This window comes from Aegilops tauschii, chromosome 4 (genome assembly GCF_002575655.3).
Source record: "Aegilops tauschii subsp. strangulata cultivar AL8/78 chromosome 4, Aet v6.0, whole genome shotgun sequence".
Lineage (NCBI taxonomy): Eukaryota > Viridiplantae > Streptophyta > Magnoliopsida > Poales > Poaceae > Aegilops > Aegilops tauschii.
In genome coordinates this window covers 375758501-375781918 of record NC_053038.3, presented here as the reverse complement: position 1 = coordinate 375781918, position 23418 = coordinate 375758501, and the positions used below count along the sequence as shown (strand labels likewise).

The 23418-nt window shown below is 44.8% G+C and overlaps 1 protein-coding gene across 2 annotated transcripts; it reads left to right on the top strand.

Moving 5' to 3' along the window:
* Window positions 1-16573: 16573 nt before the first annotated feature.
* LOC109763652 (probable BOI-related E3 ubiquitin-protein ligase 3) lies at window positions 16574-21079 on the top strand. Of its 2 annotated transcripts, none has more exons than XM_020322508.4 (4): window positions 16574-16773; window positions 16879-16976; window positions 17080-17372; window positions 20373-21079. In XM_020322508.4, the coding sequence occupies exons 1-4, from the start codon at window positions 16676-16678 to the stop codon at window positions 20901-20903; spliced, it is 1020 nt and encodes a 339-aa protein (XP_020178097.1). In that variant the 5' UTR covers window positions 16574-16675; the 3' UTR covers window positions 20904-21079. The 2 variants fall into 2 exon arrangements, with proteins under 2 accessions (XP_020178097.1, XP_020178095.1); XM_020322506.4 differs by having other exon boundaries at window positions 17077-17372.
* The last annotated feature ends 2339 nt before the right edge of the window (window positions 21080-23418 follow it).

Here is a 23418-nt window from a genome sequence, read left to right as displayed (position 1 = left end):
TTCATGAACCTGTCGCTTCAAAATAAATTGAGGGTCTTGATAAGCTAAAGGATGTGAAAAGCTTACTTTCCGGGTTACCCTTCGGACTTTCAGCTTGGGCAAGGGCTCCGAGTCGGAGGAAAGTGACAACCACCGGGTTACTTGCGCCGGTGTCATCCTGTCAATGAGCAAATATTGATAAGGCGGACTGCAACAAACAACAAATACAGCAAGGACTTAAAGGCTCAGGGGTTACCTCTGACTCGGAGCTGTCGCTTAATTGCATCAGCTCCGAAGCAGTAGGCCTGCTTCCTTTCTTGCGAGGGGCGGCTTTCTTGGCGGCTTTCTTCGCCTTGCTGGCCTTCTTGGCCGCTTCATGGTCGTATTTGACCCGCCAGAACTTATCATCAGCCTGAAAAATGCAATGAGGTTTTCTTAAAGCAATTCAGATGAAAGTCATGTACAGATAAGATGTTCAGATCAGCGGCTTACCGCTGGGGCTGGGTTGGTCTTGCGGAAGGGGGCTAGCCCGGTCCTTCCGCAGTCTGCCAGGCTCTCGTTCAAAAGAGCCTTGGTCATCTCTTCTGCAATGTCTTCAGGAAGATCGTTGCGGCTGTGTCTCTGAGGGTCATCTTTTCGGCCCGTGTACTCACACATTAAGCCGGGGCGGCGGCTCAATGGGATCACCCGCCATGAGATCCAGACCCGGACCAGGTCGATTCCATTCAGACCATTGCCCAGGAGAGCCTTGATCTTGTTGATAGTGGGGAGCAGAGGTTGGCGCTCCGCTTGAGTCAGCTTGTCTGACAGTGGGTGAGTCGGCTCCAGACGCGAGGGGCGAAAGCCGGGCAACGGACTCTCGTCAGCCGGCGACGTGTCTTGGCAGTAAACCACGTCAGATTCCAGTCCTTGGGGTGGCTGGGCGGCTCTGCATAAGGGAAAAGGCAGTCCCTATGCCGCTGGATGGAGATGCCACCTAACTCCAGACTTGGCCCATTGGCGCACTCATTCTGACGGTTCAAATAAAAAAGCTCTCTGAAGAGCAGCAGACTAGGTTCTTCTCCAAGGTAAACCTCGCAGAACACTTGGAAATTGCAGATGTTGGACACTGAGTTGGGTCCTATGTCCTGAGGCCGCAGGTCGAAGAAGTTCAGGACGTCTCTGAAAAACTTTGAACCGGGCGGTGCGAAGCCCCGGCTCATATGATCCGCAAAAACCACTACCTCCCCGTCCTTTGGCTGTGGTCTCTCTTCTGACGGGTCGGGGGCACGGTAGGACATGACGTCCTTCTTGGGCAGGTATCCGGACTTAACAAAATCTGCTAGTGTCTCACTGGTGACATTGGACCTCATCCAGTTGCAAGTGATGGAAGCTTTGGGAGCTTTGGGAGGCATGGTGAAAGTCGGCAGTCTATGATAAAAGGAAAAATGTCCGGGTTAATTATGAGCCGGAGGAAATCTATAGTTCAATGTCAAGGTGGCGGCTTATGAAGGGGACTAATGGTATACACTTAAGTGCATCGGGCTATTTAAGCCGCCGAGGGATTGAGAGTAATTTGATCGTCTACAGGCCTTATCACAGCTAAGCCGGAAAATTTTATGGTGCATGGTTTCTTTAAGCCGGACGGTTCTACGGCGCGTGGTTTCTTTAAGCCGAAACTGTAAACCGCCGAGATTCAATGATTGCAGTTTTTTACTAAGTGTGGTAAAACAGGTTTCACACATCGCAGTAAAACTTTTGGATCAAAATGGTCGGGTAAAATAAAAAGTTTCTAGACCTAGAAACAGACGCGCGGATGTTCTTGAGCTCGAACGAAGCCGTTATGCAGTGGAAAGAGACCTACTGGCATTTGAAATAAGTACCAAACAACCGCCGCACTAGTTCTATGCAGATCTAAGATCGAAAGGGGCAGTAAGAAAGAAAACTACCAGAGTTTGTGGCAATGGCGATGAACACGAAGAACGCGGACGAACCCTACGGCAGATCCATTCTACAGGACAAGCAGGACTTACAGGAGCTGGAGAGCTGCGGAGGTTGTCGCGTTTCTCTGGTCCGATCAGGGTGATGCAGCGGCCTGAGCTGGTGACGACGAGAAGACCCGCGGCGGCGACGGCGGCGGAGCTCGAGCAGCACGGGGCAGTGAGAGGAAGGAGACGACAGAGGAAGGAGAGTGAGAAAGGCCCGTTGGGCCGGCCTATTTATAAGGCGAGCTCATAAAGCGGGCGTGAGAATCAAGGAGACCGTGCCGTGGTTATCTCCCCACGCAACGCCTCGATTTTCGGGATGACAGTAAAGGTAAAGATCCGTTGCGGATCTGGCGGAGTAAAAACGGATTTAATGGAAGATGACGTCACGGCGGATTACCCGGAGTCCAGAGGATGACGTCACGCCGGGTTATGGCCTTCATACAATTGTAAGCCGGAGGTTTTTCTGTCGAAGGAGTTGAAGATTGACATGAGCCGGCTCAAATCAATTTGGGGCCTAATGTTGAGGATATAGACCTTAGAGTCGCCCGCCAGGAGGGGCCGGGTTACTCATATGGTCATTGCCAGAAGCCCGGCGCCAAGCTTAAAGACGGTGGGCCAAAGATGGGCTTAAGACCCGGATATGGCTTAAGGCCCGTAGTTACAATCATTATTATGGTAGAACTTGTAGTGTAAGGCAAGAATAGTTGAGAGTCCGAGCCGGACACTCTTATGAGCCGGCCGGGACTCTGAGAGCTGCAGGGCGTCAGCCTCCCTATATAAAGGGACGACCCGGCAGCAGTTTAAGGATGACAACAATCTCATCAAGAGCCGGGCAAAGCAGTCTAGCTCCCTGGTGATCGTAACCCTAATCAATACCACCTCAAACTGGACGTAGGCTTTTACCTTCACCGTAAGGGGCCGAACCAGTATAAACCCTCGTGTTCCTTGTCCCGCATTAACCTCTTCAAGCTTCCTAGCTGCGATGGCTCCACGACTAAGTCCTAGCTCGAGGACATCTGCCGTGACAATTCCACGACACATATGGCTCCTGCAAGTTGCCGATAACTGTGTTACAAAACATGATCATCTCATACAATAAAATTTAACATCATGTCTTGACCATATCACATCACAACATGCCCTGCAAAAACAAGTTAGACGTCCTCTACTTTGTTGTTGCAAGTTTTACGTGGCTGCTACGGGCTGAGCAAGAACCGTTCTTACCTACGCATCAAAATCACAACGATTTTTCGTCAAGTGTGTTGTTTTAACCTTCAACAAGGACCGGGCGTAGCCACACTCGATTCAACTAAAGTTAGAGAAACTGACACCCGCCAGCCACCTGTGTGCGAAGCACGTCAGTAGAACCAGTCTCGCGTAAGCCTACGCATAATGTTGGTCCGGGCCGCTTCATCCAACAATACCGCCGAATCAAAGTATGACATGCTGGTAAGCAGTATGACTACTATCGCCCACAACTCTTTGTGTTCTACTCGTGCATATAACATCTACGCATAGACCTGGCTCGGATGCCACTGTTGGGGAACGTAGTAATTTCAAAAAAATTCCTACGCACACGCAAGATCTATCATGGTGATGCATAGCAACGAGAGGGGAGAGTGTAGTCCACGTACCCTCAAGGACCGTAAGCGGAAGCATTATGACAACGCGGTTGATGTAGTCATACGTCTTCACGATCCGACCGATCCTAGCACCGAAGATACGGCACCTCCGCGATCTGCATACGTTCATAAACTCCATTACTAGCCATAGATTCATCAAAATAAGCAAACAACACACGAAAAACAGAATCTGTCAAAAACAGAACAGTCTGTAGTAATCTGTATCAAACGCAAACTTCTGGAACTCCAAAAATTCTAAAATAAATTTCTGGACGTGAGTAATTTATCTATTAATCATCTTCAAAGAGAATCAACTAAATAGCACTCTCCAGTAAAACGTTGTAGCTAATCTCGTGAGCGCTAAAGTTTCTGTTTTTTACAGCAAGATCGCAAAGACTTTCCCCCAAGTCTTCCCAAAGGTTCTACTTGGCACAAACACTAATTAAAACATAAAAACACATCTAAACATAAGCTAGATGGATTATTTATTACTAGACAGAACCAAAAAGCAAAAAACAAAAATAAAATTGGGTTGCCTCCCAACAAGCGCTATCGTTTAACGCCCCTAGCTAGGCATAAAGGCAAGGATAGATCTAGGTATTGTCATCTTTGGCATGCAATCCATAAGTAGATCTCATAATAGATTCATAAGGTAATTTTCTTTTCTTTTTAGGAAAGTGTTCCATGCCTTTCCTTAACGGAAATTGGAATCTAATATTCCCTTCTTTCATATCAATAATTGCACCAATCGTTCCAAGGAAAGGTCTACCAAGAATAATAGGACATGAAGGATTGCAATCTATATCAAGAACAATGAAATCTATGGGCACATAATTCCTATTTTCAGCAATAAGAACATCATTAATTCTTCCCATAGGTTTCTTAATGGTGGAATCTGCAAGGTGCAAGTTTAAAGAACAATCATCAAATTCACGGAAACCTAGGAAATCACACAAAGTTTTTGGAATCGTGGAAACACTAGCACCCAAATCACACAAAGCATAGCATTCATGATCTTTAATTTTAATTTTAATAGTAGGTTCCAAATCATCATAAAGTTTTCTAGGGATAGAAACTTCCAATTCAAGCTTTTCTTCATAAGATTGCATTAAAGCATCAACAATATGTTTAGTAAAAGCTTTATTTTGACTATAAGCATGCGGAGAATTTAGCACGGATTGCAACAAGGAAATACAATCTATTAAAGAACAATTATCATAATTAAATTCCTTGAAATCCAAAATAGTGGGTTCATTGCTATCTAAATTTTTGACCTCTTCCATCCCACTTTTACCAAATTTTGCATCAAGATCTAAAAACTCCGAATCAGTGGGACGCCTTTTAACTAAAGTTAACTCATCTTCAGTCCCATCATTATCAAGATTCATATTGAAAAACAAATATTTAATAGGGGACACATCAATCACTTTTAGGTCTTCATCCTTATTATCATTAAAACTAGAAGAACACGCTTTTACAAAGCAATCTTTCTTAGCACGCATCCTAGCGGTTCTTTCTTTGCACTCATCAATGGAAATTATCATGGCTTTGAGAGACTCATTGATATCATGCTTAGGTGGAATAGATCTAAGTTTCAAAGAATCAACATCAAGAGAAATTCTATCCACGTTCCTAGCCAACTCATCAATCTTAGGCAATTTTTCTTCGAGCAAAGTATTGAAATTCTTTTGAGAAATCATAAATTCTTTAACACTAGTCTCAAAATCAGTGGGCATGTTATTAAAATTTCCATAAGAGTTGTTGTAGGAATTACCATAATTATTAGAGGAATTACTAGGATACGGCCTAGGATTAAAGTTTCCTCTATAAGCGTTGTTACCAAAATTGTTCCTACCAACAAAATTCACATCCATAGATTCATTATTATTCTCAATCAAAGTAGACAAAGGCATATCATTGGGATCAGAATAAACACTCTTATTAGCAAACAATTTCATAAGTTCATCCATCTTTCCACTCAAAACATTAATCTCTTCAATTGCATCCACCTTTTTACTAGTAGATCTTTCAGTGTGCCATTGAGAACACTTAACCATAATATTATCTAGGAGTTTAGTAGCTTCTCCTAAAGTGATTTCCATAAAAGTGCCTCCCGCAGCCGAATCTAAAAGATTTCTAGTAGCAAAATTCAACCCGACATAATTTTTTTGTATAATCATCCATAAAATCAAACCATGTGTAGGGCAATTACGTATCATTAATTTCATCCTCTCCCAAGATTGTGCAACATGCTCATGATCAAGTTGCTTAAAATTCATAATATCGTTTCTAAGAGAGATGATCTTAGTGGGAGGAAAATACTTAGAGATAAAAGCATCTTTGCACTTATTCCATGAATCAATACTATTTTTAGGCAAAGACGAAAACCAAGTTTTAGCACGATCTCTAAGCGAAAACGGGAATAACTTCAGTTTAACAATATCATTGTCCACATCTTTCTTCTTCTGCATATCACACAAATCAACAAAGCTATTTAGATGGGTAGCGGCATCTTCACTAGGAAGGCCGGCGAATTGATCTTTCATGACAAGATTCAACAAAGTAGCATTAATTTCACAAGATTCAGCATCGGTAAGAGGAGCAATCCGAGTGCTAAGAAAATCATTGTTGTTGGTATTGGCAAAGTCACACAATTTAGTATTATCTTGAGCCATCGTGACAGGCAAACAATCCAACACACAAGCAAACAAGAAGCAAGCGACAAAGAGGCGAACGGAAAAAGAGGGCGAATAAAACGGCAAAGGTGAAGTGGGGGAGAGGAAAATGAGAGGCAAATGGCAAATAATGTAATGCGAGGGATAAGAGTTTGTGATGGGTACTTGGTATGTCTTGACTTGTGTGCAGACTCCCCAGCAACGGCGCCAGAAATCCTTCTTGCTACCTCTTAAGCATGCATTGGTTTTCCCTTGAAGAGGAAAGGGTGATGCAGCAAAGTAGCGTAAGTATTCCCCTCAGTTTTTCAGAACCAAGGTATCAATCCAGTAGGAGGCCACACGCAAGTCCCTCGTACCTACACAAAAAAATAAGAACCTTGCAACCAACGCGATAAAGGGGTTGTCAATCCCTTCACGGCCACTTGCAAAAGTGAGATCTGATAGAGATTGTAAGATAATATTTTTGGTATTTTAATGATAAAGATTGAAAGTAAAGAAAGCAAAATAAACGGTGCCAGAAATAGCTCGTTGACGGGAGATAAATATGATGGAAAATAGACCCGGGGGCCATAGGTTTCACTAGTGGCTTCTCTCAAGATAGCATAAGTATTACGGTGGGTGAACAAATTACTGTCGAGCAATTGATAGAAAAGTGCATAATTATGAGAATATCTAGGCATGATCATGTATATAGGCATCACGTCCGTGACAAGTAGACTGACTGCTGCCTGCATCTACTACTATTACTCCACACATCGACCGCTATCCAGCATGCAGTTAGAGTATTAAGTTCATAAGAACAGAGTAACGCATTAGGTAAGATGACATGATGTAGAGGGATAAACTCAAGCAATATGATATAAACCCTATCTTTTTATCCTCGATGGCAACAATACAATACGTGTCGTTTCCCTTTCTGTCACTGGGATCGAGCAACGCAAGATTGAACCCAAAGCTAAGCACTTCTCCCATGGCAAGAAAGATCAATCTAGTAGGCCAAACCAAACTGATAATTCAAAGAGACTTGCAAAGATAACCAATCATATATAAAAGAATTCAGAGAAGATTCAAATATTGTTCATAGATAATCTTGATCATAAACCCACAATTCACCGGATCTCGACAAACACACCGCAAAAAGAGTTACATCGAATAGATCTCCAAGAAGATCGAGGAGAACTTTGTATTGAGATCCAAAGAGAGAGAAGAAGCCATCTAGCTAATAACTATGGACCCGAAGGTTTGTGGTAAACTACTCACACATCATCGGAGAGGCTATGGTGTTGATGTAGAAGCCCTCCGTGATCGATTCCCCCTCCGGCGGAGCGCCGGAAAAGGCCCCAAGATGGGATCTCACGGGTACAGAAGGTTGCGGTGGTGGAATTAGGTTTTCGTGGTGCTCTTCGATGGTTTCGAGGTACGTAGGTATATATAGGAGGAAGAAGTAGGTCGGTGGAGCCGCGAGGGGCCCACGAGGGTGGAGGGCGCGCCCCCTTGCCTCGTGGCCTCCTCGTTCATTTCTTGACGTCCACTCCAAGTCCTCTGGATCATGTTTGTTCCAAAAATCACACTCGCGAAGGTTTCATTCGGTTTGGACTCCGTTTGATATTCCTTTTCTGCGAAACACTGAAATAGGCAAAAAAAACAGTAATTTGCACTGGGCCTTGGGTTAATAGGTTAGTCCCAAAAATAATATAAAAGTGTATAATAAAGCCCATTAAACATCCAAAACAGAATATATAATAGCACGGAACAATAAAAAATTATAGATACGTTGGAGACGTATCATGTATTCACACATGTACTAAGTTTTCGGTTAATACAATTCTAGCATGAATAATAAACATTTATCATGATATAAGGAAATATAAATAACAACTTTATTATTGCCTCTAGGGTATATTTCTTTCAATATTGGAAGGCTACATTCGGACACCGGAATGGTTCAGGTCATTTCGGATAAGTTTCGGAGTACCGGGGGTTATCGGAACCCCCTCCCCCGGAGGTTAATGGGCCACCATGGGCCTTAGTGGAGAAGCGAGAGGGCTGGCCAGGAGGTGGAGCCCCCCCCCCTTGCCCAGTCCGAATTGGACAAGGGGAGGGGGCGGCACCCCCCTCCTTCCTTCTCTCCTCTTCCTCCTTCCCTTCTTCTCCTACTTGGAATAGGAAAGGGGGGAGGCCGAATCCTACTTGGACCAGGAGTCCAAGTAGGACTCCCCCCATGGCGCGCCCCCCTTGGGCCGGCCACCTCTCCTCCCCCTTTTATATACGTGGGAGGGGGGCACCCCAAAGGCACACCAAGTCTTCTCTTAGCCATGTGCGGTCCCCCCTCCACAGTTACACACCTCAGTCATATCGTCGTAGTGCTTAGGCGAAGCCCTGCGCCGGTAACTTCATCAACACCGTGGCCACGCCGTCATGCTGACGGAACTCTCCCTCGGCCTCAACTGGATCAAGAGTTCGAGGGACGTCACCGAGCTGAACGTGTGCAGATCGCGGAGGTGCCGTACGTTCGGTACTTGGATCGGTTGGATCGTGAAGACGTTCGACTACATCAACCGCGTTACTAAATGGTTCCGCTTTCGGTCTACGATGGTACGTGGACACACTCTCCCCGCTCGTTGCTATGCATCTCCTAGATAGATCTTGCGTGATCATAGGCAAAAAAATTGAAATACTGCGTTCCCCAATAGTGGCATCCGAGCCAGGTCTATGCGTAGATGTTATATGCACGAGTAGAACACGATGAGTTGTGGGCGATAGTAGTCATACTGCTTACTAGCAATGTCTTACTTTGATTCAGCGGTATTGTTGGATGAAGCGGCCCGGACCGACATTACATGACCGCGTTCATGAGACTGGTTCTACTGCCGTGCTTCGCACACAAGTGGCTAGCGGGTGTCTGTTTCTCCAGCTTTAGTTTAATCCAGTTTGACTACGCCCGGTCCTTGTTGAAGGTTAAAATATCACACTTGACGAAAAATCATTGTGGTTTTGATGTGTAGGTAAGAACGGTTCTTGCTAGAAGCCCGTAGCAGCCACGTAAAACTTGCAACAACAAAGTAGAGGACGTCTAACTTGTTTTTGCAGGGCTTGTTGTGATGTGATATGGTCAAGACGTGATGATATATAAATTGTTGTATCAGATGATCATGTTTTGTAACAGTAATCGGCAACTGGCAGGAGCCATATGGTTGTCGCTTTATTGTACGAAATGCAATCGCCATGTAATTGCTTTACTTTATCACTAAGCGATAGCGATAGTCGTAGAAGCAATAGTTGGTGAGACGACAACGATGCTATGATGGAGATCAAGGTGTCAAGCCGGTGACGATGGTGATCATGACGGTGCTTTGGAGATGGAGATCAAAGGTACAAGATGATGATGGCCATATCATATCACTTATATTGATTGCATGTGATGTTTATCCTTTATGCATCTTATTTGGCTTAGTACGGCGGTATCATTATAAGATGATCTCTCACTAAATTTCAAGGTATAAGTGTTCTCCCTGAGTATGCACCGTTGCTATAGTTCGTCGTGCCGAGACACCACGTGATGATCGGGTGTGATAAGCTCTACGTTCACATACAACGGGTGCAAGCCAGTTTTGCACACGCAGAGTACTCGGGTTAAACTTGACGAGCCTAGCATATGCAGATATGGCCTCGGAACACTGAGACCAAAAGGTCGAGCGTGAATCATATAGTAGATATGATCAACATAGTGATGTTCACCATTGAAAACTACTCCATCTCACGTGATGATCAGACATGGTTTAGTTGATATGGATCACGTGATCATTTAGATGACTAGAGGGATGTCTATCTAAGTGGGAGTTCTTAAGTAATATGATTAATTGAACTTTAATTTATCATGAACTTAGTACCTGATAGTATTTTGCATGTCTATGTTGTTGTAGATAAATGGCCCGTGCTACTGTTCCTTTGAATTTTAATGCATTCCTAGAGAAAGCTAAGTTGAAAGATGATGGTGGCAACTACACGGACTGGGTCCGTAACTTGAGGATTATCCTCATTGCTGCACATAAGAATTACGTCCTGGAAGCACCGCTAGGTGCCAAACCCGCTGTAGGAGCAACTCCGGACGTTATGAACGTCTGGCAGAGCAAAGCTGATGAACCGGGACTTCAACGTCATTTTGAACGTCATGGACCCTATGAGATGTTCCAGGAGTTGAAGTTAATATTTCAAGCAAATGCTCGGATTGAGAGATATGAAGTCTCCAATAAGTTCTACAACTGCAAAATGGAGGAGAATAGTTCTGTCAATGAACATATACTCAGAATGTCTGGGTACCACAATCACTTGACTCAATTGGGAGTTAATCTTCCTGTTGATACTGTCATTGACAGAGTTCTTCAATCACTACCACCAAGCTACAAAAGCTTCGTGATGAACTATAATATGCAAGGGATGGATAAGACAATTCCTGAGCTCTTCGCGATGCTAAAGGCTGTGGAGGTAGAAATCAAGAAGGAGCATCAAGTGTTGATGGTTAACAAGACCACTAGTTTCAAGAAGAAGGGCAAAGGGAAGAAGGGGAACTTCAAGAAGAACGGCAAGCAAGTTTCTGCTCAAGTGAAGAAGCCCAAGTTTGGACCTAAGCCTGAGACTGAGTGCTTCTACTACAAAGGGACTGGTCACTCGAAGCGGAACTGCCCCAAGTATTTGGCGGATAAGAAGGATGGCAAAGTGAAAGGTATATTTGATATACATGTTATTGATGTGTACCTTACTAACGCTCGTGGTAGCGCCTGGGTATTTGATACTGGTTCTGTTGCTCATATTTGCAACTCAAAACAATGGCTACGGATTAAGCAAAGATTGGCTAAGGACGAGGTGAAGATGCGCGTGGGAAATGGTTCCAAAGTCGATGTGATCGCGGTCGGCACGCTACCTCTACATCTACCTTCGGGATTAATTTTAGATCTGAATAATTGTTATTTGGTGCCAGTGTTAAGCATGAACATTATATCTGGATTTTGTTTGATGCGAGACGGTTATTCATTTAAATCAGAGAATAATGGTTGTTCTATTTATATGAGTAATATCTTTAATGGTCATGCACCCTTGATGAGTGGTCTATTTTTTATTAAATCTCGATAGTAGTGATACACATATTCATAGTATTGAAGCCAAAAGATACAAGTTTAATAATGATAGTGCAACTTATTTGTGGCACTGCCGTTTAGGTCATATTGGTGTAAAGCGCACGAAGAAACTCCATGTTGATGGGCTTTTGGAATCACTTGATGCTTGTGAACCATGCCTCAGGGGCAAGATGACTAAGACTCCGTTCTCCGGCATAATGGAGCGAGCAACAGACTTATTGGAAATAATACATACTGATGTATGCGGTCCAATGAGTGTTGATGCTCGCGGCGGGTATCGTTATTTTCTGACCTTCACAGATGATTTGAGCAGATATGAGTATATCTACTTGATGAAACATAAGTCTGAAACATTTGAAAAGTCCAAAGAATTTCAGAGTGAAGTGGAAAATCATCATAACAAGAAAATAAAGTTTCTACGATCTGATCGTGGAGGTGAATATTTGAGTTATGAGTTTGGTCTTCATTTGAAACAATGCGGAATAGTTTCGCAACTCACGCCACTTGGAACACCACAGCGTAATGGTGTGTCCGAACGTCGTAACCGCACTTTACTAGATATGGTGCAATATATGATGTCTCTTACTAATTTACCATTGTCATTTTGGGGTTATGCTTTAGAGACGGCTGCATTCATGATAAATAGGGCACCATCTAAATCCGTTAAGGCGACACCATATGAACTGTGGTTTGGCAAGAAACCCAAGTTGTCGTTTCTTAAAGTTTGGGGCTGCGATGCTTATGTGAAAAATCTTCAACCTGATAAGCTCGAACCCAAATCGGAGAAATGTGTCTTCATAGGATACCCAAAGGAAACTGTTGGGTACACCTTCTATCACAGATTCGAAGGAAAGATATTCGTTGCTAAGAATGGATCCTTTCTAGAGAAGGAGTTTCTCTCGAAAGAAGTGAGTGGGAGGAAGGTAGAACTTGATGAGGTAATTGTACCTTCTCCCGAATTGGAAAATAGTCCATCACAGAAATTAGTTCCAGTGATTCATACACCAATTAGTGAGGAAGCTAATGATGATGATCATGAAACTTTGGATCAAGTTACTACTGAACCTCGTAGGTCAACCAGAGTAAGATTCGCACCAGAGTGGTATGGTAATCATGTTCTGGAAGTCATGTTACTTCACCATGACGAACCTACGAACTATGAGGAAGCGATGATGAGCCCAGATTCCGCGAAATGGCTTGAGGCCATGAAATCTGAGATGGGATCCATGTATGAGAACAAAGTGTGGACTTTGGTTGACTTGCCCGATGATCGGCAATCCATAGAGAATAAATGGATCTTCAAGAAGAAGACTAACGTTGACGGTAATGTTACTGTCTACAAAGCTTGACTTGTTGCGAAAGGTTTTTGACAAGTTCAAGGAGTTGACTACGATGAGACTTTCTCACCCATAGCGATGCTTAAGTCTGTCCGAATCATGTTAGCAATTGCCGCATTTTATGATTATGAAATTTGGCAAATGGATGTCAAAACTGCATTCCTTAATGGATATCTTAAAGAAGAGTTGTATATGATGCAACCAGAGGGTTTTGTCGATCCAAAAGGTACTAACAAAGTGTGCAAGCTCCAGCGATCCATTTATGGACTGGTGCAAGCCTCTCATAGTTGGAATATACGCTTTGATAGTGTGATCAAAGCATATGGTTTTATACAGACTTTTGGAGAAGCCTGTATTTACAAGAAAGTGAGTGGGAGCTCTGTAGCATTTCTGATATAAAATGTGGATGACATATTGTTGATCGGAAATGATACTGAATTTCTGAATAGCATAAAAGGATACATGAATAAGAATTTTTCAATGAAAGACCTCGGTGAAGCTGCTTATATATTGGGCATCAAGATCTATAGAGATAGATCAAGACACTTAATTGGACTCTCACAAAGCACATACCTTGATAAAGTTTTGAAGAAGTTCAAAATGGATCAAGCAAAGAAAGGGTTCTTGCCTGTGTTACAAGGTGTGAAGTTGAGTCAGACTCCATGCCCGACCACTGCAGAAGATAGAGAGAAAATGAAAGTCATCCCCTATGCCTCAGCCATAGGTTCTATCATGTATGCAATGTTGTGTACCAGACCTGATGTGTGCCTTGCTATTAGTTTAGCAGGGAGGTACCAAAGTAATCCAGGAGTGGATCACTGTACAGCGGTCAAGAACATCCTGAAATACCTGAAAAGGACTAAGGATATGTTTCTTGTTTATGGAGGTGACAAAGAGCTCGTCGTAAACGGTTACGTCGATGCAAGCTTTGACACTGATCCGGATGACTCTAAGTCACAAACCGGATACATATTTATATTGAATGGTGGAGCTGTTAGTTGGTGCAGTTCCAAGCAGAGCGTCGTGGTGGGATCTACGTGTGAAGCGGAATACATAGCTGCTTCGAAAGCAGCAAATGAAGGAGTCTCGATGAAGGAGTTCAAATCCGATCTAGGTGTCATACCTAGTGCATCGGGTCCAATGAAAATCTTTTGTGACAATACTGGTGCAATTGCCTTGGCAAAGGAATCCAGATTTCACAAGAGAACCAAGCACATCAAGAGACGCTTCAATTCCACCCGCGATCAAGTCAAGGAGGGAGATATAGAGATTTGCAAGATACATACGGATATGAATGTTGCAGACCCGTTGACTAAGCCTCTCTCACGAGCAAAACATGATCAACACCAAGACTCCATGGGTGTTAGAATCATTACTATGTAATCTAGATTATTGGCTCTAGTGCAAGTGGGAGACTGAAGGAAATATGCCCTAGAGGCAATAATAAAGTTGTTATTTATATTTCCTTATATCATGATAAATGTTTATTATTCATGCTAGAATTGTATTAACCGGAAACTTGATACATGTGTGAATACACAGACAAAACAAAGTGTCCCTAGTATGCCTCTACTAGACTAGCTCGTTAATCAAAGATGGTTAAGTTTCCTGACCATAGACATGTGTTGTCATTTGATGAACGAGATCACATCATTAGGAGAATGATGTGATGGACAAGACCCATCCGTTAGCTTGGCATAATGATCGTTTAATTTATTGCTATTGCTTTCTTCATGACCTACACATGTTCCTCTAACTATGAGATTATGCAACTCCCGAATACCGGAGGAACACCTTGTGTGCTATCAAACGTCACAACGTAACTGGGTGATTATAAAGATGCTCTACAGGTGTCTCCGATGGTGTTTGTTGAGTTGGTATAGATCGAGATTAGGATTTGTCACTCCGTGTATCAGAGAGGTATCTCTGGGCCCTCTCGGTAATGCACATCACTATGAGCCTTGCAAGCAATGTGACTAATGAGTTAGTCACGGGATGATGCATTACGAAACGAGTAAAGAGACTTGCCGGTGACGAGATTGAACTAGGTATGAGGATACCGACGATCGAATCTCGGGCAAGTAACATACCGATGACAAAGGGAACTACGTATGTTGTTGTGTGGTTTGACCGACAAAGATCTTCGTAGAATATGTAGGAACCAATATGAGCATCAAGGTTCCGCTATTGGTTATTGACCGGAGATGTGTCTCGGTCATGTCTACATAGTTCTTGAACCCATAGGGTCCGCACGCTTAACGTTCGATGACGATTTGTATTATGAGTTTCGTGTTTTGACGAATCGAAGTTTGTTCGGAGTCCCGGAGGAGATCATGGACATGACGAGGAGTCTCGAAATGGTAGAGACATAAAGATTCATATATTGGAAGGCTACATTCGGACACCGGAATGGTTCATCATTTCGGATAAGTTTCGGAGTACCGGGGGTTACCGGAACCCCCCCGGGAGGTTAATGGGCCACCATGGGCCTTAGTGGAGAAGAGAGAGTGCCGGCCAGGAGGTGGCGCACACCCCCCTTGCCCAGTCCAAATTGGACAAGGGGAGGGGGCGGCGCCCCCTCCTTCCTTCTCTCCTCTTCCTCCTTCCCTTCTTCTCCTACTTGGAATAGGAAGGGGGGGGGGACGAATCCTACTTGGACCGGGAGTCCAAGTAGGACTCCCCCCATGGCGCCCCCCTTGGGCCGGCTACCTCTCCTCCCCCCTTTTATATACGTGGGAGGGGGGCACCCCAAAGGCACGCCAAGTCTTCTCTTAGCCGTGTGCGGTGCCCCCCTCCACAATTACACACCTCGGTCATATCATCGTAGTGCTTAGGGAAGCCCTGCGCCGGTAAGTTCATCAACACCGTTGCCACGCCGTCGTGCTGACGGAACTCTCCCTCGGCCTTAACTTGATCAAGAGTTCGAGGGACGTCACCGAGCTGAACGTGTGCAGATCGCGAAGGTGCCGTACGTTCGGTACTTGGATCGGTTGGATCGTGAAGACGTTCGACTACATCAACCGCGTTACTAAATGCTTCCGCTTTCGGTCTACAAGGGTACGTAGACACACTCTCCCCGCTCGTTGTCATGCATCTCCTAGATAGATCTTGCGTGATCGTAGGCAAATTTTTTGAAATACTGTGTTCCCCAACAGGTCTTTGTTTTTATATTTCTCTTTTTCTTTTTTTGCTGTGTGCATCGTTGATGTCTTTTGATATCTTGCTGGTGCAGAGACTGGTTGTAATTGGTATCTTCGAGATATTAATATATTTTCTTTATCGAAAAAATGTCACCTTAATCCTATTTTCTCTGTTCATGTGGTTAAAGAAAATTCAATTTTCTGTAGAGTATTGCACTAATAGCCATGAAGTGATTCGGTGAAACACCTTTGGTCTACTATAGCATTTCAAACGAAAGCAAAACCATGTTTCATATATATTCTATCACGACCTCCTCTAAAACACATCAATCAAAAAGGGTAAAATTCGGTGCCATGCTTTATTATTTCTCTTTGTGCACAAATCGTTGGGCTTTTTGTATGAAAATGCATCTGCGTCGCACTTTGTTTTTCTCTTTGATTTTACTTTCATTGAATCCTGTAAAGCTCGTCTTTATGAATGCAAGGCAAAAATATTCTTTTGACAATACGAGATGCAAGGCAATAACTTGTGTGGGTGTGTGTATATTGAGGGAGAAGAGTAGATTTAGGAACAATATGAAGGGCTTTACAACAAAATACATCTCAAAATCTAATGAAGCACGGGGGATCGCAGAAATATCCAACTGACATGTGGGCTCCAAGGTTCATGACCCCACATGTCAACCGCACATCTACTTGAAGTAAACCCAAATCACACTATTTGCCAGCACTCAGTACAGAGCCCCATTCCGCCTTCTCTCTCCTCCCTTCCCGACGAGGCGACCTGCCCCTTTCCCCTCTCGCGCACCTTCCTCTCGCCATGGCCTTCTTCTCCCACCACCACCTCCAGCAGCCCCACCCCGCGGCGCCGCCACCGCAGCAGCAGCAGCAGCAGCAGCCGGCGCCTCTCTCCTTCAGGTGCCCCATCTCAATTCCGGCCCCGTGCCATTTCTCCGTCTGTTTTCCTGCGGTAAGACGAGTCGCGCTAAAATCCCCTTCCTAATGCCCGTGAAATTTCGGCAGGAACGCGCTGGCGGTGCCGGTCGATGGACAGATCCCGGCGCCGCTCGCCTTCTTCAACGCGCCGCCCGCTTTCCCGGACCAGGCCGGGCAGCCACAGAGTAAGCTTTCCCCCCCGCGAATCTCCCCCTTCGTCTTTCGAAAATCCAATTGAATTGACGCTGATTTTCGAGGGATTGGATTTTGCTGCGTTCTGTGTAGTAGTGGACGCGGCGGGCCTGACGGCTGCGGCGGGTATGGGGTGGAGGCAGCCGAGGGAGCAGGAGCTGCTGGGGGAGAACTCGCAGATGTCGTCCATCGATTTCCTGCAGACGGGCTCGGCCGTGTCGACGGGCCTGGCGCTCTCTCTGGAGGACCGGCGCCATGGCGGCGGCGGCGCTGGCGCAGGGAACTCCTCGGGCGATTCGCCGCTGCTCCTGCTGCCGATGCTGGACGATGACATCTCCCGTGAGGTCCAGCGCCTAGATGCTGATATGGACCGATTCATCAGGGCCCAGGTCACGCGCTCTCGAACCTTTTCCTTTCGGCGATTTGAGTTGTGCAATCCATTCTATGCTTTACATGCGGTCTTTTGATCAGCTGACGAAGGTTTGTTGGGGTAATTAGTGAAGCGTTCACTTGTCAAGTCAATATAGTCTCTGCAGGTGAAGGGCACATATAGATAATTTCTTCACTTCACTTTTCTAATGTTGGAGGGTCTTATTTTCTTATTATTAAGACATGTGACAATTCTGGATTACCGGTAGCTCTCATGAGTGAATGTTCATGGTATGCCGTTTAAATAAATCTTGTGAGTCTTAAACATAAGAAAGTTGAAATATTAATGAAGAAAAAACTGGGTAAATATTATTGGTACCACCCAAATCTTGTGGTTCAGTTAAACACCACCAAAAGCTCAAACTCCTCTTCCATTTGCCTTTCGGTTGGCTCCGTTACACCACACTAGCAGCAATGTACTACCATCTGAATCCTAGGCCAACATTGGAATCCCAAATGAGATCTGAACACTCAGCTAAGGTGAGTACATGATCTACTGTCCGCAGCTTGGGGTAACCTAACAGATACCACTACCCGAGTAAAACAGAAGCCCTCGTCTTAATTTGCAGTTGTACCGAACCGAGCAGATGGAGCAGACCTGAATACAGGTCGGAGGAGGCAATGGGAGTCGTGCATACATGGTTCCACACAAGTTTAAAACACCGATAGGTTATAATTGTCTGTTTTGCCACCGCCTTGCGCTTTTCTGACCAAAGTGCATGCTTAAGCGCAATTAAGCGGTAGGAGTTTTGCTATCGACTAGGTGCGCCTTTTGAACTACAGTTCACGTCTGAGATGGTATCTGCTGCTGGTGTATCTTCTGCAGGCGTTGCTGGTGCTCATCATTCGCGCGCCTGCTTGGAACGCCACGGCTCGACGACGGACCGGCTGGAGCTGCCGACCTCCGCGTTGTGCCGGGCGAGCTTGCGCGGCGGTGACCCGCCACGGCTGCCATGCCCGCGAGCACCACCGGCCATGGATCCGCAAGAAAGGGAAAGAAACGCATGGCTAATTGCTCACCTGAGAAAGGAAAGGAGACGATGGAGGGGGCGGATTGCGGCGGAGCTTATCCAGGACGCGAACCCTAAAAAGCCCCCGACCCCATACACATAGCGGCGGACGAGCGGATTTGCGGGCCGCCTGTAAAAAATTTGTGGGCCGGCGGACTTTTAGCGGACCTGTTCGGGCTGAAAAAATGCGGAAAACTGTAAAACCGCTGGAATTATACGGGCCGGCGAGGATATAGCGGATTTGCTAGAGTTGCTCTTAACAAGAGGGAGAATGATCTATCGGACCATGCCGACCCATGCATTCACTGGCCAAGCAAACATCTGATAGACTTGGACTACAGCCTCCAGGAACTCTGGATGATTCAACATGAAATTCCACTTACTTCCTCCTGCATTCTTAGCTGTTGGAGGCCCAGTTTTACCTTTTCAATAACTTGGTCAGAGAGAAATTAACACAATGTTCTGTAGCCAGATTTGGATCCATGTAAACTTCAATGATTGCCACTAGTGTAGATTCTGCCGTCACCTCTTAGTAACCACTTGTCTTATCTGTGTCAGTTTTGTTAGATGGATACCGAAGAAATTCCCTCATGTTATGCTCCCCCAATCTTGCATCCACTTTCCCTAATTGCTCCTGGACCAGATCAAACCTGATGTGCAGTAGATGTGTAGCATTCTGATGGATGTGGTCCAGGGATGAAGTGCTTGGATGTTGGCATGGAACATGATCCAAGGGCCCAAAACTCACCCATCCCCCGCACCACCATGCAGGAGGGGTCTACACAGGTGACACAGCTCTTGGGTTTTCATCCTTGCTTTGCCGAAAAGGATCACCCCATAGTTACTACATTTGGGTCCTCAAGCATTAATATGCTGGTGCAGTCCATAGTAACCTCCCAGTGTGGGGCTAACCCACCTTCACCTCCACTACACATGTGCACCTGGGCTGCAACAAATGGGATGGAGTATTACAAGAAATTCAGTCAGACATATGTACAGTTTATACGGCCTGCCTGTTAGTGTACTCTAGGTCCTCTCCTTGCTTAAAGACAGAGAACCACAAGACAAATTTCATTCGATGAAATAACTATTGAACCAAGGTCTTTTGAGCAGTAGCTGTGTTTCTAGACCCTCTCTTTCAGTTGATGGGACAAACTTGTGTTGTTCTATCTCAATTTTCGTCCTTTAATACTGGTCAGATTATCCATTTAATAATAAATTACATTTTTTATCAGCATTGAGTTTCTTCACTTCTTGGCTCTTATAAAACTCTATTATTAAGTTATTTTATGAAATACTCCCTCTGTAAACTAATATAAGACGTTTTAGATTACTAAAGTAGTGATCTAAAACGTCTTAAATTAGTTTACAGAGGGAGTAATTGCTAATAATAGGAATCTAGAGCTTGCTTTTATTTTGCTCCCACATGATATTTTTATTATCAAAGTAGACAGAAAAGGAATATGGGCTTATTACATGTAAACTAAACAAAGAAGAGAAGCTTTTGTCACATGTGCTTAGTTGAGTTGCCGACTTCCTGTTGACAGCTATATGATCGATGTCAAGATAAAGTTTTTCTGGTGGTCTGACTCGTGAGCAATCACACCTCGCAAATTAAATAATAGTTGTACGAATTCATTTATTCCATTGTAGTAAGAAACCTTTCCATTTTTTCAAAAGAAACGAGAGATAGCAAAAGAGTTAGTGGAACATCAAAAGAAAAGATACACTTGAAACGAGTGAGGGCTAAGCAAGTATTGCCAGCGCTGTTAAACAAGTAGCATTCAGTTCTACCACCCAGAATTTGTTTCTAGTTAGGACTATGCATAGTAGGGTTTGGGTCGAACTTCATCCCTGGTATCATCACAATCTGTACTGTTAAAAAGAAATCTTGCTTCGGTGCTTGAAAGTATTGTAGTTTTTTCTGACAAAAATGGTTTTAACTGGCAGAGTGAGCGCATGAGGCAGTCTATATTGGAGAAAGTTCAGGCAAAGCAGTTTGAAGCGCTGGCCTCTGTTGAAGACAAGATCCTCCGAAAAATACGCGATAAAGAGTCAGAAGTGCAGAACATCAACAAAAGGAACCTGGAACTCGAGGACCAGATTAAACAAATGGCAGGGGAAGTTGGTGCGTGGCAGCAACGAGCTAAGTACAACGAGAGCATGATCAGCGCACTCAAGTACAACCTGGAGCAGGTATGTGCCCATCAGAGCAAGGACTTTAAAGAAGGCTGCGGCGACAGCGAGGTAGACGATACGGCATCCTGCTGCAACGGTGGCGCTGTCAATCTGCAGCTGATGCCCAAGGAGAACAATCACCCCAAGGATTTGACGGCCTGCAGGGTCTGTAAATCAAGCGAGGCGTGCATGCTCTTGCTGCCCTGCCGGCATCTTTGCCTGTGCAAAGAGTGCGAGAGCAAGCTGAGCTTCTGCCCCCTCTGCCAGTCCTCCAAGATACTTGGCATGGAGATATATATGTGATGTAGAATATAATTTTATGTACTGCTTGAGTATCTTATCTTTCGAGATGCTGATGTACTTAGACATCAATGTATTGTCAACTGTAGTCTCACTGGGTCGATAAGACTGCCATTTCTGGTAGAATTACTGCAGCGAACTTCTGATTACAAGTGCATGATTTGAACTTCTGAGGCTTATTTAGTAGTCGTTTGCCGTGTGGCAGCCCAGGGCATAATTTTGTGAACGTATGTAGGTTGTGTTTATTATTTAAGAATTTACAAATGGTTAGTGTCCTGCATTTTCTTAAAGAAAATAGAATGGCTGAGTTTATAAGCTAACCAGGTCAAAACCTTTGCACAAGGGCTGGATTTTCGAAGGAACCAACAGAAAACATAAACACCGCACGCAGATTACTTCCATCTAAGGAGCAGTTCAGCGAAGGACTCCAAACAAGCCCTAAAAGTTCAAACAAGCCCTAAAAGACAGCGAGCCAACATAGTGACATACCAACGTTGAGATAAAAGAAGTAACAACGCAACATGAGAAAAGAAAAGTAACGACGCGACATGAATCGTCGTGCTCTAGCCTCGTGGAAGCCAAACACTAGCAAAAAGCCAGATGGTACAAAACAAATACCACGGTGTTAACGAGGCAACAACCCACCAGGGTTATGGAACCAGCCCACTAGGATTCAAGTTTTAAATCTAACATTGGTGCTCGTATTTTTTTAATTATTTTAAACTTTACCATAATGTTCATTCAGTGTAAGGAGACGTTTTTTAGACTACTGAGCCGTTTGCTTCATTAATCTCAAGATAATGTGCTCGCTCAGTCTCTCGAAGGTGCTTATAAGAATAGTGTGTGTATATTCATAGAGCGAGTGTATGTACAAATGTATGACTGTCTATGTACCGTGTTAAAAAAAAATACGAGACAACAACAACCCTGCAGTGGCCGAAGTAAACCATCCAGCCACGGGTCTCATCTTACTCTTCCCCGGAGCCCTTGCCACATTCTTCACAAGCGCGTCAGTTGCCTTGACCGACGTCGCCGCAAAGCGGACCCCCAAACAATTTGGCAAAGTACCAAGTACGTCGACATTCAAGGGTGACTGGTGCAGAAGTTGAGCACTATCAGAATGTTGCAATCCCATTCTTACCAAGTTGCATTTTCTTATGGAATGCTTGTACTTTATATGTCCATTTTTTATATACCAAAAGGACAGCTGCTCTTCGGCTTTTTCCTTGAAATATAACTTATTCGAGAGGTGTCACGACTTTTGAAATGTTCTCCAGAATAGGAGTGAATTGCAAAAAACATCGACAGTTCAGGCTAGGGTTGCAGGAACCACACATTTACGGAATTGTGCCAAAAAACACTAATTTTTTTCATAATTTTTTGCAAAAAACACTACTTGTCGATTTTGACCCATTTGATGACAATTATGATAAGTGGAGCCCGCAAAAGCTGACGTGGCATAATGGTTCTGCACAAACGGCGTTAGACAGTTTATCGACATTTACATAGACACCCTTCATGCAAAAAACAAAATGCAATCGGGTCCTGTCCAAGCAAAAACTGCAGCACACGTTCATGGTGTTTCGTCCCCGGCGAGGTACGGACACCAGAGCGTCGCTCGGAGGGGGAAGACGGCGGCGCCAGGCCTTCAGCCGGTGGTGCCGCGTACGCATAGGGCGAGGGCGGCGTTAGGCACGCGAGCGAGCGGCAGCCGCCCCTGCTGCACGCAGGCGCGAGCAGCGGCGCCGGCGGCCAAGCGCGAACGAGGAACGGCGACGAGAGCGACGCCAGCGACCAGCAGCCGCGCCGGCAGAGCGCGGACGCGAGTAGCGACGCCGACGGCCAGGCGCGAGCGAGCAGCGGCGTCGACGGCCACGCGCGAGCAGCAACATCGAGGGGAGCGAGCAGCGGCGCCGGCGGACACGCTCGAGCAGCAGCGGCGAGGGGAGCGATGCGAGCGATCAGCGGCGCCGGCGAACACCCTCGAGCAGCAGCGGCGCCAGCGGTCAGGTACGAGCGAGCCAGAACCTTATCCTCTTTTTTCTAAATGAAAAAATGACCTTATCCTCTCAGGCCTTTTTACACTGTAGCCCTTTATATTCTATCTATTTGCGATCCGTTATGTCATGCCACACCACCCTTTTCGGCGGGACCCATATGTCATAATCATAATTAAAACGAACAAACTAGGTGACTAGTGTTTTTTGCAAAAAACTATGAAAAAATTAGTGCTTTTTGGTACAATTCCGTAGATGTGTGGTTCTTGCAACCCTAGCCTGAAGTGTCAATGTTTTTTTGCAATTTACTCCCAGAATATAGTCGGTGAATGTTCTCCAGAATTCTAATAAACAACTTCTTTTTCTCGGGTACTAAAAAAACAGGTTTGCTTATAATTATTTGCAGTTGGATTTAGACCCTTCTTCTATGGAAGTTCTTGCTGAACTGTAGCTCGAGCAAGAAAGTGCAACATAGAAGCAACCCCATAGTTCGTCATTTGCAAAAATCACAATTCTACACT

Bases quoted from the DNA above. Each gene is read 5' to 3' on its own strand.
- LOC109763652 (XM_020322506.4), top strand. From the start codon at position 16,676: ATGGCCTTCTTCTCCCACCACCACCTCCAGCAGCCCCACCCCGCGGCG. The intron at 16,774-16,878 runs GTGCCCCATCTC...AAATTTCGGCAG, and splicing joins CCGGCGCCTCTCTCCTTCAG to GAACGCGCTGGCGGTGCCGG. The intron at 17,373-20,372 runs GTCACGCGCTCT...TTTAACTGGCAG, and splicing joins ACCGATTCATCAGGGCCCAG to AGTGAGCGCATGAGGCAGTC.